This window comes from Phaenicophaeus curvirostris, chromosome 1 (genome assembly GCF_032191515.1).
Source record: "Phaenicophaeus curvirostris isolate KB17595 chromosome 1, BPBGC_Pcur_1.0, whole genome shotgun sequence".
In the NCBI taxonomy this organism is placed as follows: Eukaryota; Metazoa; Chordata; class Aves; order Cuculiformes; family Cuculidae; genus Phaenicophaeus; species Phaenicophaeus curvirostris.
This window is the reverse complement of record NC_091392.1, coordinates 172,817,760-172,833,953: the sequence shown is the minus strand read 5'-3', so window position 1 is coordinate 172,833,953 and position 16,194 is coordinate 172,817,760. Positions and strand designations below refer to the sequence as shown.

Sequence of the window (16,194 nt, the reverse complement as noted above, 5' to 3'; positions counted from 1 at the left end):
ATGAAAAGTTTACACTATTCTCTAAGCATATTTCTGAGAGGAGGATATGGCAGAAGAAAGAGTCTAAAACCACAGCTAATCAACACATCACTGCTCAAAATTGCACAGGCTATACCCACTGATCACGTACATTATCTGATTGAAATGTAGTAACTTAGATTTCCAGGTTAAATAAAATCCCATACCTTATTATTCATGAAGGCTCTCAAACACTGTATAACCTTATGTTGACTCCTCTTCACAAGTTTGTCCTGGCTGAATAAATAAAAAATTTACTGTAATTAAGTGCTGTTCCTATATTAAAAGAAGCTGGCAGTTTTAGATTAAATCATCCTTACTTTTTTGTCTCAACCAATCTTTCCAAAACATCCAACAGCAGCCCCAGACCTTCTCGGCCGAAGTTTTCAACCCAGCTAGGGAAAAAAAAAGATGTTTAAAAAAATGTCATCTCAAAGAGTAATTACAATGAATAAAATTGTCAGCGTAAATAAAAGCAGTATAACTGCTCCACTTTAAAACCCAAAATTGACTCTTTACTCTTTAGAAGACCAAGAAACTTACTGACACAATTAGATAACCTTAAATTAAAAGAGATTAAAAAATTAGGGTAGACATCACATTTAGCAATTTTAACTTTTAAGTTAACAATAATATATTCTTTGGCACAGAAATGTAATTAAAAAAACCTTGCAAAGGAAGGGAAGGAAACCAAATATTTCTCCTACACACTGTTCTAGGTTCTCCTGGAAAGGTCAGAATCTGACTGTAATTGGCAGAAATGGAAGGAAAGGCTTAAAGGAATTGCAGAAGTGGCTGCCTGAGACATTCATCTATACAAATCTCCAAGTAAACATAATAAAAATTGAAAATACCAGCTATTGCTGAAGATATCTTTTGTTGAGGTTAAACTTAGGCATGCGGTTTCTACATGAGACAGCTGCTTCATGGTGCCCTTTACTATCACTCAAACCCCCTTGATATCAAATACAGGTAACAGCATGACTGACAACACTGCTGCAGCCATACCTTCAATAGCAGTTATTGATCTTGCTGAAAGTACGATGCTCGATTAACTACCTAACCCTAAAGTTCTTGGATAACACTGCCATTCATAGTCACAAGAGAAAGTAGGGTTTGCTCTTTAGACTTCATTGCCTGTGTAAGGCACAGCCATTTTAAATTTCAAACTCCTGACAAAATCCCATTGGGCGAAGGAGAAGTTGGCTGCAGAGACAACAAAAATACATATACCAGCAGAGAAATTGTAGAGATAATCTTCTCAGGGAATTCCTTTTATACACGGTGAAGTTATAATGTTCAGTTATAGAATTAATTCACAAGTACTTGAAGACTTGTCTCTTTCCATAAGAGGCAGGAAATATCTCCTGACAACTTTAGTCAGCTTTCCCTGTTACTGCTATAAGACAAGTGCTTGGATCTCCCATTATCATCTTTGGACAACAAGACAACAAATTTCATAATAGGCATCCTATACTTTTTCCACTTTTAAATTAGTGAATTACTTTTATGTATTAACCGATTACAAAACTATCTCTATATAGATCTGATATAGTCAACACGATGAAGATGTAACACTAACATCTTCATCATCAAAATCTGTTGTAAGCATAGTACCAATAGTTTCTGTGCATTCCTTAAATTACTATTTAAAAAAGAGCTTATGCTGAAATATCTTGTTGTTTACTAACAAAATAGTCTTTTACCTCAAAGGAAAGCATGCATTATGCAATATCAGAAGCTCAACATCAAGACATCAATCAGAAACAGTTAAAAAATTAGAACATCCTCTATACTTGCATTATAGCCTCTCCATTGATTTCTTTGGTTTGTCTGCTTACACACTATTTTACACATTCAGCAAAATTTATTTATCGCCATTTTTGAATAGCCACCAGAATACTTAAAAACTCTTATAATGATGGGACTTTACTAGTGACAAATAATAAGATATTCTGTTGCAAATAGCAGAAGAGATGCACATAATAGTTTCAGTCCTATCACATGATGGAATTAAACAGTTCTTCATATCTGCAAGATACAAAATTGTAACGGAATTAAAATTACAGGAAGAAAGAACCAGATCAGATGCTTTTATGTGTTTTCTCCCTAAAATTTAATACATATGAAAATAGATTTTCTCCTTCTCAGATGGGTGTTTCATTCTGAAACAGATTAGGCAAATGACTGTCAATTATTTTTGATGTAACTGTCCATATCTGACCAAAAGATGATCCTACTAGACACGTCTTAGCATATTTTGTATTAGATAAAATTGTATGCAGCCACACATCCAGCAGTCAAGGATGCTGAGAATCATCAAGCACCGAAAATACCGTTGCTTTATTACTGCCCTTTCCCCTGCTTCAACAGAAGAACAAAGATTATTTACACTGTCCAGAACAAGCATTCAGCTTTTTGCCAGTCTCACAAAACGCCAAGCTATCATCGCCTCTGTTTTCAAGTTATTAAAATGTGCTCTTAATGAAAAGACCTAAATCTATTACAACTATTATTTTATCTGTAATACTAGTTATCTGTAATGTACAGCTTGATCATTTAATTACTTTTAATTAACTGTGTTGGCAACTGTGAGGTAAAAATACCTCATTTACTTGCATGAAGAACACTGACCAAGATCAGTGGATTTTTGATTTTGAGGCTTTCTTTTTACGCTTCCAGAAAATACTACTTTTTGCAGTAACCCAGAGTATTCAATATTTTTTTTCTAAGTACCGGGATCAAACTACTCAATATCACTTGATTCAGTTTTCCTCTGTGAACTAAAAATATATTTCACAAAAATGACTAATTGAAAACCATGTTGTAGAACCAGTTCTTGCATTAGAAAATAAAATGCCTTCTAGCACACTTTGAAAGATTGACATAAAATAAAGACTTTATTATTTTCCATTTCTCCATGCACAAAAGCACTTTCTCTCTCCCTGTACTCAAAACACATATCTAGAGATTTCTAATCCTTTCCTTACTCAAAGTGAAACATTTGTGGAAAATCTACTTAGTCCAAAATTTCATAACATATAGTTTCTGTAAAACTTCTAAGTTTCTATACTTTTTTCTTCCAGATAATATTGATTAACAGACTTTTGGTATTGATCAGATGCTCTATTACAACATCAATTTGCATTCTCTATCAAATATCTCAAGACCATTCTCTCATAGCTGGCTTCCAAATTCTTTATTCTGACACCATTTTTCCATCTTCTTAATCTCTTCCTGTCCTACCATATTGTACTGTGCTGTCAGGCAGAATTAGCACCTCACCTAGACCACAGTTTTCGTTTTGGTTTGTTTTTTTAGGGGGAAGAGGGATTAGCTTTTCTTTTGGTGTGTGGGAAAAGGGCAGCAAATGATATCCCAGACAAAAGACAAAACTATGTGGTCATATGAAGGACAGAGAGAAGAGATTGCTTTAAACTTAAGTTGTCATACATTTCATACGTCTTGTGTTTCTATTTCCAGAAGCATACTGAGAAAAAAAGTTTTCTTTGTTAAATAAACATAAATATAAATAAAAATATGTCTCTGGGGTTGTAGGTTGTTGAGATTTTTTTAAATAAACAAGAAGAAGCAATACTATATCTAAATGTAGCTTCACGTTACCATAAAGCATGTTTCTTCCCCAGTGAGCCATTATGTATGCTAAATAAGACAATCTAATTGAAAAACATATTACAGAATGAAAGAAGAAAAAATCCATACTGAAGACCCAGATCAACAACTGTGCCAAGCTAGCTGTAAAAAAGGAAATGGTCTAATCCTTTTTAATCATGACCCATCATAAGCAACTTCAACATTTCATTTGCATTATTCTGAAATAAATCCAATACACTTCCCAAAATCATGTGTTTAACCATTGCCTTAATTAGGAACTCCAAAACAAAAGGCTTTAAAAAAGCAGAGGTAAACTAATGTTGTGCTCCCTTCTTTACAGATAAACCCCACAGATAGAGCAAAAATTACTAGAAGGCAGCACGGAAAAAAGTTTAAAGCACACTGGACTGAAGGAGGAGCATGCAATTGAAAATATACATGTTTTCTGGCTAACATATCTACACCAAGATGCCGTTCTCCCATTACTGATCACCCTGACAAAGTTAAAAGATTGAACAGTTACAACAATATTTCAAAAATAAGAACAATAAAAAAAGCTTTGACTTGCATTAGAAAACAAAGTGGACTGCTCTGCACTACACTTGTTTCACATTGTTTTAGCATAACTTTGTACAAATTAGTGAAATATACTGAAAAATAGATCTAACATACACAAATTCATTAAATGGAAAACATTGAAACAAGCACATCTACAGAACAATTAATTTTAAGTCATTAATACATAAAAATATGATTAATCTTTGCAACATGTGCTAATGATGTTACCTGACAGGATTACTAGTCAAGGACACACGGAGAGATTCTAAGCAAGTGACTAGTCTTTCATCTGTTGACCCAGATTTTAATTCCTGAATAAACTCTTGAGGTGAAATCTTCCGACTATTCTTGAGACTTCCCTGAAATACAGAAAATACATTCAGTTTTATTTGCCACATATTGAACTTAATTAGACTATGAATGACTAACTTGCATTTCTGCTCCTTGAAAAAACAGGGGAAAAAAGATATTATTTAGTAATAAAGTTGTAACTATTTGTTGTCCATCTACTGTATATGCTAAATGATGACAACATTTTTGCCAATTTATAAACAAACTTATAGTCAGTAGTTAAAAGAAACAGGCATCAAATGCAGAAACCTATCACGCACACTCAGTGAAATATAGTTTTTGCAATAAATGGATTCTGTTTATGCATTGCAAACATCTTAATTTTCAATACCCAACAGAAGAAAAAAACTTTTCTGAAGGGCTCTGAAGAGATCACATGGCATATGTCCAGAATGGTGACTGCAGCCATATGAGAATACAGAGGGAAGAACTAGTGCACCAGAAGAGTACTTAGGATGTTATTGCAGTAACTTGAGTTCTTGCAGATAATGTTGTAAAATTCTTTTCCCTTAAAGATCCTTCAGTTGCAGAGCATACGAGACTGGGATTATGAAAACACACTAGCTTTGGCTTTAAGGGCTAAAGTAAAAGAACATTAAAGAAAAAAAAACAAAAAACTTCTGTAGAACTACTAAAGTTTTATTTGCCACCTGTAAGAACGCAGTGCAAAACATGTGACTCTTGATGCCACCACAAAAGGACACTTACTGAATCTTTGAATTTGGATCTTGCCTAGCTTTTTGGTATGTGGGGAAAGAAATAATGACATGGAAAAACAGAGAGACAGAATAGAAAATGCAATGGCAATTGCAGAAGCAGTTTCATGCAAACCAAATTTCTGTTCCAAGCAATACAGGTTGAAAGGCATTGACTTTGACTGACCACTGTATCTGTGGTGTCAAATGTTGTTTAAAACAAATTTAAGATACTAATGACTCTTCTGAAGGATATATAGTATCCATTGTTTTAAGCAAAGCAATGGTTATAGTGAACTAATGAAGCCCTATAACCTCCTCTCATTTTTTTTTAAAGTAACAGCAAATACAAAATTTGTAGATGGTGGAAAATAAGAAGTCTCTTCTACCTAATATCCATTTATGACATGAAGAAGGACAGATATTTTTCCTTCAGAACATACCTGAAATAAAAAAAAGGGGGGGCATACAATAGGGTATACAACCTATATTTGATTTAACCCATTGGAAAGATTCCTTTTTTTTTTTTGAGGGCAGAAGCACAACTATTCTGTCATGTAGCACTGAAAAGAGCTACTAAATAATACTTGATTATCTACCGGATTAAGTCAGGAGCTGAAGAGAATTAGATTTTCAGTGCAATAATAACTCAAAATTATCCACTGTAAATGGCAAGAAGTATTGAAAAAATATACTTTCTTCCTCCTGAAGAAATTATAAAGTAAATAGTTTCTAGCAGAGAGGCTAGGAGTTTCAAGGAGTTTCACAACAGAAAATGCTAAATCCCAAACCTGGGGATTAAAATCCCATGCACCAAGACATGATGGCACCAACCAGGTGGAAAGTAGGTTTGTAGGAAAAAATTGAGGGTCCTGGTGGATGACAAGTTGACCATAAATAAGGGAGGTGATCCTTCTCCTCAGCTCAGAGGCTGTAAGACAAATCTGGAGTCCAGTTCTGGGCACCCCAGTATAAGACAAGCATGGTCATATTGGAATGAGTCCAAAAAGGGTTTGGACACAATTAACGGAGCATCTGTTTTACAAGGAGAGGCCAATAGAGCTAGATTTGTTTAGCCCAAAGGTGGCTATCAGTGAAAAGACAAGAGGCACAAATTGAAATATAGGCAAGTGGTTAAACAAGACAAACACAAACCTCCCCCCTCCCTCCTTGTTTTTTTGTTTTGTTTTTGTTTATTTTTTTTAAACTCTGAGGCTGGTCAAGAACTGGAACAGGCTGCCCAGGCAGACTTTACAGTCTCCTCTATCAGAGATACTAAAAAATGGATTAAACAAAGGGTTAGACAAGATGATCTCCAGAGGTCTATTCTAACCTCAACCATTCTATTCTATGCCTCTACGAAAAGGGAACGTTGTGGGGCTATCAGGGAAGTACTACCTGTCTGCTCCAAAAACATTTTCTCAGAGTTAAGAAATGGGTGTTCCAGATGCCAAAACACAGACTACTGCCAGGAATTCGCCTGAAAAAATAGCAACTCATGCTTTATTTTTGATAGACCACACATAATATGTGAAAAATCATTTTGAACTGATGGAGAGACTTATTTACTTAAATATGTGAGTCACTTCCAACAACTGTTCCACACAAAAGTAGATGAGATGGCCAGGAAGGCATGAAGGTTGAGGGGAGCTTTAGAAAGAGATCTAGGAAACCCAGAGGGTAAAAAATAAATCTAAAACAATAATTGTTCCCACAGACAAAAAGAAATTCAGTGTTTTCAGTTCTTCAGTTTTCATGTTCTGTGTTTAGTTCTTAATCACATAATACTGAAGTCAAAAAGGCCCTACAGGAAGAGAACTTTCTTGAACCTCTTCAGATATTCTCTGGGTCCAGGAGTTAACAGTAGGCATTAGTAATGCCAGGAACAGAACATCACCTTCTCCTAAACATTTAGTTGCCAAAACTTATTCCATAAACAATTTACTCTCCTCACCAAGAAAGCTCAGCTCACCTAAAATTTTCACACAGCTATATCTAAAACAGGAATGAAAAAAAACAACTGGAGAGAATCTCGAATCTCCAAGCCAAAGGTAGAATATCCTAAACAAAACCAAAAAGCTTTCATAACATAAGGAACTAAATTTCCAAGTTGATAAAACATGAAAGATGAAAGCTACTACACCATCAATTGCCCAAAACACTACAAATTCACTGCCTAAGGGGAAATGGCAACAAAGGTTTCTAGTGGAATTTCAAGAGCTTATATACTGAGCACATCCATCATGTTACAATAAATCCTCAAATATTTTAAGACTAGACAACAGGGGGAAGCAGAATCAGAGGAATTTGAGTTACAGCTGTGACATAAAGAGGAAATTTGAGACACAACTGTGGTGTGACAGGGGATCATGGCCCTGCCTGTATGCATATGTAACGCATATGGTTCCCTGTGCGATCCTGCATCTTCCCAGCTGGTCTCTGCATAGGTGACTATGCAAAGGACTGACTAGAGACAAGGTGACCACATAAACTCCTAGTACGACAAAGTACTAAACTAAATGTTACAGGTGGTTTCCTGTAAAATTTCAGAAAGAAAATTTCAGAAAGTTCCAGAAATTCTTCTGGCAGCTCCTGCTGTGCACAGACTGGCTGATAAGCACTACTTGTATGTCTAAGCATATGGATTAATATGCTGGGTGGAGTATCTGTCATTTCCAGTGACTTCCCCAAGCAGTTCCTGCTGTAAAACTGACCCAGTTGGATACAACTAAGATACTTGTAAATGGTCAGCAAAATTGCTTTCTTTTGATGCAGAAATGGTCACATAGGACAGTCATGGACAGGACATAAAATTAAGATGGTTAGAAGATACTTTGGAAGTAATTTAATATAGTAGATCAACAGCAATGTGTTCCATGCAGAGGTCGCAGAACAAGAGCCCAAACAGACTATAAGAATCCACTAGAATGACATTTTAGAGTCTCATTTGTGTCATCTGAAGACAGTGACACAATCAATGAAGACTCATATCAACATCCAGACAATAACTAGGTATCCCATTTTAGACTCAGTTCCCCACCTGAATATTACCCTATACAAAAGATGCCAATAAACTGTGTGAATATCTGAACAACATATCACAGTACCAAGTACCACTTATTCATAGTTACACCAAGGCTCTGCAACATAATAAGAATATGATACATCTGCCAGTACTCAAATGAAATGAAAGCTGCATTTGGTACCAATTGTGAAACTGATTAAATTAGCTATATTTCTGCATGGGAAAAGCTGCTTAAGTTAAAAACGCTCGAGTTAAATGAGAAACAGGAAATATCTTGAGGCATCAGTGCCTCTAGAAATTTAATTGCTCAACTAAAGAACAACTGGTCTGTGAGCAGATGCAGTATGAAGTCAGCATTAATTAATTCAGTTAAAATGTTACAAGGGAGGAAGCTGCACAACAAAAATGAAATATTGGGTAGAAAACTCACTTGAAAATTCAGTTTGCATGTATTCAACACACAGAACAACAAAACTTACAGTAGAGTAACATTATAGCAATGTTGATTTTATTTCCACTTGAGTATTAACTCCATAACACTGAAATAACCAGTAATTATCACAATAAGTAAAAAATGGACACTAATTGGGTTCACGTGCAACACTTTCTTTATCAACTATTACATAGCATCACAACACGAATTCTGCGCTAAAAGTCAAGTATGAAAAAGGCTAATTAGTTAAGGAATTCTTTTTTAATAGTGCCATAAAAGTTCAACATGAAACTTTCACAATAAGTTTTCTGCAGTCTTTTCATCTCCGCTAACAGCCATTCCTTTTCCAGAAAGAAATGTTGCTCTAAGTACAGAGGATACACCTTACGTACAAGTGAATACCTGTCATTGCAGCTAGTAAAATAATTACATAGTACCCTTAAAATTAAGTTTGTGTCTACAAGAAACAAGTTAGTAAAAAAAAAAAAAAAAAGAATGTAACATGCATGCATCATTTTTTCTCCACAGTAGAAAATAATATAAATATTAAGTCATTTTTGGAGTACTTCAAATAAATTTACTTACAGACTTTGAAGCAGTGCTAATGTATTGCATAACCATTTCTTTTTTGGTATTAAAATCCTTTTCTCTCAATGGCATCTTCTTATCTTCATTTAAATTCATATCTTCCTAGAACAGGGAAAACAAACAGTTTTAAACTTCATCCAGCAACACAGTTGTTTAACTACGAGACTGATTTAAAAATAAAGACATGAAAATATGAAATTGAGCAGCTGAAAGCTGTTACACAAGCAACTTGTCATAAGTTAGATGTTACTCAAAACTATAAAAATCTTTCTTTGTCTTCCCTAGTAACTCAGACTTAAGAAACAATTAACTATGCCACAATTCACAAGGTAATCACAACCATTACTAGCATAATCTCTTCTTAGAAATCAGCTATGGTTTCACACACATAGAGACAGACATGCACTAACCTACAGAAAAACATTTAAATTTAATATTTAAAACTTCCTAAAACATTTATAAATATACTGAAGTCTCTCAGAAAGCTCTTTTTAATGATATATCTGTTTGTGCAATGATTCTGTTCTTCAGTTCCCAAATACTTAATTCTGGGTAGCTCTGCACTAAAAGTAGTTCACAAAATAGCATTCACCTTTGCAATAGGCGAGGCCCAAATTCTTTACAATTAATCATTAAATCAACACCTTCAACTGTTATCAAAACTCCATCGCAATGCATTCATTCCAACATAAACCCAGGGGTGAAAAAGAGCAGATGCAGAACTACATTCAAAGTCACACAGCAGCTATTCATTGACATTTCTGATACAAGGACTTCTACAGCTCCAGCCCAAAATTGCTCTGATCACTGTAATCAGTTCCATATCCGAGAAATGACATTTTCTATCATGTTGGAAGTTAAAATAAAATAAAATAAAATAAAATAAAATAAAATAAAATAAAATAAAATAAAATAAAATAAAATAAAATAAAATAAAATAAAATAAAATAAAATAAAATAAAATAAAATAAAATAAAATGGAAAGAAACGAGACAGAAGCAGTACACATCCAGGAAAATCCAAAGTATAATATAACACATTCAGTGAAATTTCAGAATTTAGAAACTACTCCCTTCAGTACTCACCAACTGACTGATTTTGTGTGCAAAATTAGCTCTAAAAGCCTGGCTGCAGCATTCAAATTATTCACCACCTCACCCTCCTAAATCACTTAATTTGATCAGAACAGCAAACTACAGGCTACAATATACAATTAGCTATGCAGTCTACTGTGACTAAACTAGCTTTATTCCAGCCCATTCAAGTGTGGATAATCTGAAGAATCTTTTCTGTATTACATGTTTTAGCTAAAATAACACCGATAAAGTAGTTGATCAAAGACAGTTTAAGTTCTTTGTTATTCAACAAAGCTAGGAAAGCATTCAAATTATTGAGGATGTAATCGTTACTTCAACATCTTTTTGCAAAGTAGTTATAAAATTGGAACTAATTACTTCAGGATCCATGGATATAAACATTTACCTAGACACATAGTAGTGGGTTTCTGAAGATTTATTGAAAGTTTCTGGGTTTTAGGGCATAGTCTCAACATCACACACTACCCTATACTAGAATCTCTGTGGGATGGAGAGAAATAAAACCTATACTTATGTAGTGAGGGGGTGCACAGGGAAGCATACCTTCAAGTTTCATTAAAAAACCTCTCCCATTTCCTAACATTTGAGCAACTACTACTCACACTGAAATTTCTTAAAAAAGTTAAATATCTTAGACACTGAGGTATACAAAGAAAAATTGACCATATGAGAACAAGTACAAATACAACAGTTGATAACACTGTAAACTAATCCTTCCCTTCATCAGCTTAACCATGAAAATCCTTAATCTTTTCACTCAAAACCCAATATTTCTACAAAAGCATCATCAAAATTAAACTAACATTATAGAGTACTAGGAAATACAAATTCCCAAAAGGTATTTCTCTCATTGTACATTTCATTTTCTCCACATTCCAGCCCCTGGTAGTCCCTCTGTGTTTCAAGAGCTGTTGCTGTGAGGCAGAGAAAGAAAAAATAACCTAGGCATCATTCTCTTTGTTAATGTCCTCTTGTTCTCTTCCGATTGCAGTCACTCTTCTCTCATTGCCATTCCATGTTTAGTTTTCATTTGCCCAAAATGTCATCAACATCATGATAAAAAAACCCTCAACCTTTTGAGGTGGTAGCAATGCCACAGGATCTTTCCAGCAAGTGATTGCTCTTGTAGCACAGTAATGATGACACCTAAGGCAGGAAGCAAATTGATACAGCATGTGCAGACAAATGCTGCTTTGGAGGCAAGAAGCTTGAATTTTTTTCGTGCAAGTGTGACGTGGAATATAAGTTCAGAACAAAACCATGCTGTGACATTCAAAGGTATAAAATCACTTTGTTAAAAGTTTCAAGTAGTCTTGAAATCAAGTAGGATCCCCCATTTCTTGTTCTTCCTCAAAGTCTGTTGCATAAATTCACTTCTAATAAACCTTTAGTTTCCATTTTAAATATATTTGAAGCAAAACCTTATCAAAAATAATTCAAAGACTTATCCCTTGAGAAACATCCCGAAAAACAATTCCAATTATAAAACAATGCAATTACAACTCACAACATTATTAATATTTAATGTTAATATTAATAATTCAGGTAAAGATCAGCATACATGCACAAAAGAAGGCTCGACTTGTCAGTTAGCCATGTTGACATTCTTTAAGAGATAGAAACCAGCATAAGACTCTTACCATCATTTTTTCAAACAGCGCTATAATTTCTCTTTCTGACAAAGGTTTTGGAGCAAATTCCTCTGCATCCATAGGTGTGGATGACCAATCTGTAGAATATGACTGCTTCATATGTGGTAGCGGAGGTCTTTCCTTCTTACTTCCTGGAATTCTTATACTGGCAAATCTATCCAGCTGAAAACAGAAAAGATATTACATATCACATGCTGTTTCCATTCTATGGATCCTTAATTGATGGCTGTTGGAAGCTGAACTACCTTAATTTTCTATGGTAATGTGCCTGTTATTTAACTGTTTTATTTTAAGAGGTTTTCCTAAAGGTATATAAAGCTCAGTTGCCTTAGCACTAGACTTAACAGGCCAGAATACCATTACATTATGGAGAAATCATGCAGAACATGAGAATTTTACAGAAAGTTTGGAGGAAAAGATATCTACAAAACCAATTGATGAAGAGTTCTTCCCAATGATTACAGGTAGAGTAAGAAAAAAACAGGCTTATTGAAAACAGTTTTAATTTTTTTTTTTACTTTGGAATAGCTATATTCCTGACATTGTGATGAAATATAAAGATATGCAAAGAAAGTACTCTTTATTAAAAGGCAAGTTCATCTAACTAAGACACTGTTGTATTTATTTTTTATTTGGATTATGTTACCAAAAACTTAGTGCCTTTCTGTGATCCAATTATTCAGAATTTAATTTAGGATAAGCATAAAAACAATCACCTCCTTTATTAAAGTTAAACAGGATACACTCATGGTTTCATGAATAATCCTAAGGACTTATCAACACTAGACAATCGTACTGACTTTAGTCTTTTAAGAGCCAAAAAATCTTCTTTGAAAAAGTGGTTTGGGTTGTGAAGGGCTTTCTCTGGTTAGATACTTAGTCTTTTTTGAAAAGTTGATAAGTGACATTTTAAACGTTGTCATTGTTACAGCATGGTGGTTTTAATGTATATGGGCAAGGATCAACAGAACACAAAAGCAGCTGACATGCTCAATTAGATGCGCTGAATCTTAATCACCTTTGTAGCAGCCTTTTGAACAGATGTGAACAGCAATATTACACTTGTCAACACAAAAGAAAGTTACAGTAGCATTTGATGTATAAGAGATTTTGGACAAGATTTCAACCATATCAACAGACTTTCATTTTTCAAATACTATACAAAAATATTCTGGTACTTCAACATATCTTCAAGATAAGTACCTTGAGATGCCACTTAATAAGTATATAAAAGTTACTAAACTAAATAACAAGTTATTATAGTGTGTAATGGAATCAGGATCAGAGACAGCAAAAATAAATTAGTAGCAAAAAATGGGTACAAGTGTTCCACTCTAGTGAGAACAAGAATTGACTATTAGACACCCATGAAAAGAGGAAAAACAAAAAGACTTTAATTCTTCCTGTTCAAAAATGAAAAGGAACAGTTTTTGGAACATAGAAATAGATTGTAAGCCACTCACATACAGATGGTTGTATAACATGCAAAAGCAGAAAAATTAATACAGCATAAACATAAAAGAGCTCAGCATGGATGATGGGGCCCTTCAGTGTCACATCAAACCAGCAGGCAATGAGGAAAGCACACTCTACAGGAATATTTACATAGGCAAGACCTAGGAAGAAAGAGAATGCAAGAGAAGCAAAAGGGAGGGTAACAATTTGAAGTGAAGCACAGATCGTGACTGCCAAAGCCCATTTTGCATCTTCAACAGACAGCAATTTCTCTTCCTTTCTTCAAAATCAGAAGTCTATGGCAAGTATAGGGGAGGTGAAGCCAGACTGCAAATTGCAGTGACTAGATCAGAATCTTTAAAAAACTGATATAAGATTTTTTTTTTCCCCTCAGTGGCTTTCACAGAGCACTGATGACAGGCAGCACACCTGCTCCAAACAACAGGTTACCCAGCAGCTTCTCTATGCCCCACTGTCCACTGTCAAGTGCATAACCTAAGAAAGAAACCATTATATATGAAAACTTTTCATATGCAGACTTGAGGGGTGAAGGGAAGGCACTTTTAAATAACGGATTTCAGCCCATGGTTGAGCCAGCCCCTCTCCATTTAAGAGAGGGGCACCCCACTATCCTTATCCCATCTCTCCTGAAAAACCCCAGGCTCTTCCTCACAGCCCATGGTCCCCAAGTGTCCTCTTCCTCCCCCTCCTCCACACTGCAGCAGCAACAGCAGTTCTGGACAGGCAAAATCAACCTGGTCTCTGCCCTGAAATACCCCGTGCAGTCCTGGGGCTACTCTTGTCTTACCACAAGCAGGCAGCACCGGTGTTCAAGGATGAGAGCAGGTTCATCCTTGGAAAACCTGTGTTTCACTTCCTTTCAGTTGTTCCCATTTTTAGGCTATGGTTTGCTTTTAAGTTCCTCGTGAAAGTGTACAGTAGAAGTTGTACAACACTACAGATTAGGCCATAACATTCATATTCCCCATATTCACCAAATCCTACACCACTTGTCCTGCAGGAGTGAAGCACGCTCTTGAAATACATTTGATCAGGCAGAACACGTAAAACAAAGTGAGATACTAGGATTATAATCTTAATACATTGAAGTATGCATCAAACAAATTAGTTTAAAACAATGCAGCCTACAAATAACACCTCTATAGATTAAAAAAAGGAAATTCACAAGACCCATACAGTGGTACAATGTGGGTATTCTACATATACTTCTTTTTTGAATTATACATTGATAGGGCTTCAAAAAATCCTCAATATTCCATACATGTGAATAATTTCATGGTCCACAGAAAGCACTGTACAGAAAGAATAGAAAATTCATTGCTTGGTTGTAATGAAATCTACCACTGATGCTGCTGGCAATCCAAGTGCATAGAGGAGGAAACAGCAAAAATATAGTTCAATAATCTTCCATTTTACATCAAAAACATTTTAAAATCAGGCTAACCAATGGGGAATGGCTAAACTTAGCCTTGATACAAAGCGTCATTACAGTTTAAAGCAGGTTTGACTTAGCTTTTCTAAAGATGTCTGCTCTCTTTTTGTATTTATTTTACCAATAAATACACACAGGCACATACAGGAACAGTGCTTTAGGACAGTAATTTTCTGAAAGGAACAAGATTTTCCCTTAAGGTCTTCATAGGGCCAACATTACAATTAACCAAAGAATAAACAGTGCTTCATACAGTCCCGATACAAAGTATTTCCACAGTAAAATCTCTTCAGAATTCTCCAGTCTAATATCTGTTTTGATGTACTGATGGAACTCAAGAGTAGATTACCCAGTGTTAAGAGTTCAAAGGCAATAAAGAGTGAGAAGGAAATAAGAGTGCAACTAAATACTTCTGTGCGCTCAAAGGAAGAAGCTAGGGTTTTTTTTAATACACTGCACAGAAACATGACAGGAAATCTCTAACCAGCTCATTAATTCAAACAACAGTCTATCCCTATCATCATAGCACAGCATTATCAAAGATGAGTAAAACTATATTTCAGATATATAATCTAAAAAGAAACAACAGTAAAATTAATACTTAGAACAAATGATACTGCAGAAATATTCATTAAAAACTATTATCTTCTAAACTAAAAAAAATGAACTGCCCCTGTAACCACAATACAGGCTCCATAGTGGTCTTAAATTTAAAAATTATGTGACATTGAAAGAAGTTAAAGTAACTAAAAATAAAAGTGAATTCTGGAAAGGAAAAAAAGATGAAGGCCAGAAGAGTTTCCTACCCAAAAGTAAGCCTAATTCTAGGAATAACACAGCTACACTACTACTTTGTTAGCAAAACCTTAATAAACAAGTCCTAAGTGGGTTTCATTCAAAAGATGGGGGGATTGGTCTGGTTGGTTTGGGGTTTTTTTAAGGTGGGAGAAAAGAGGAAGAGGAGGGGAAAGAAACAAAAAATAACTAGAACAGCAGAAAAGCTATTAAAGACATAATTCACACAGTTCTCATTCCTACAATGAGATCCTCCAGCATGAAAGGGCATGAGGAGTTTTTTCTCATAAACTTGAATTTAAAGCAATGAGCTGTTTGCATATCTTTCAGCTTTTATGCTTCCTACCACCAGGCACTGGAACATCTAGCCAGCATCATTTCATCACGGGCAAATCCTGTATGACCAGCTTAGTGGCTTCCTATGATAAGGTGACCACAGCAGTCAACACGGGTAAACCA

General features: G+C 35.0%; 1 protein-coding gene across 2 annotated transcripts in view; it reads right to left on the bottom strand.

Moving 5' to 3' along the window:
- The window catches only part of DIAPH3 (diaphanous related formin 3), a 220,033-nt gene that overhangs the window by 178,540 nt on the left and 25,299 nt on the right, over nucleotides 1-16,194 (bottom strand). For both annotated transcript variants that reach the window (XR_011339412.1, XM_069880558.1), the window contains exons 3-7: nucleotides 12,021-12,194; nucleotides 9,281-9,385; nucleotides 4,420-4,550; nucleotides 339-413; nucleotides 186-255 (exon numbers count right to left, since the gene is read on the bottom strand). Coding sequence is in view for 1 of the 2 variants with exons in the window: in XM_069880558.1 (XP_069736659.1) it covers nucleotides 186-255; nucleotides 339-413; nucleotides 4,420-4,550; nucleotides 9,281-9,385; nucleotides 12,021-12,194 (555 nt within the window). In the remaining variant the exon portion in view is untranslated. The remainder of the gene's footprint in view (nucleotides 1-185; nucleotides 256-338; nucleotides 414-4,419; nucleotides 4,551-9,280; nucleotides 9,386-12,020; nucleotides 12,195-16,194) is intronic.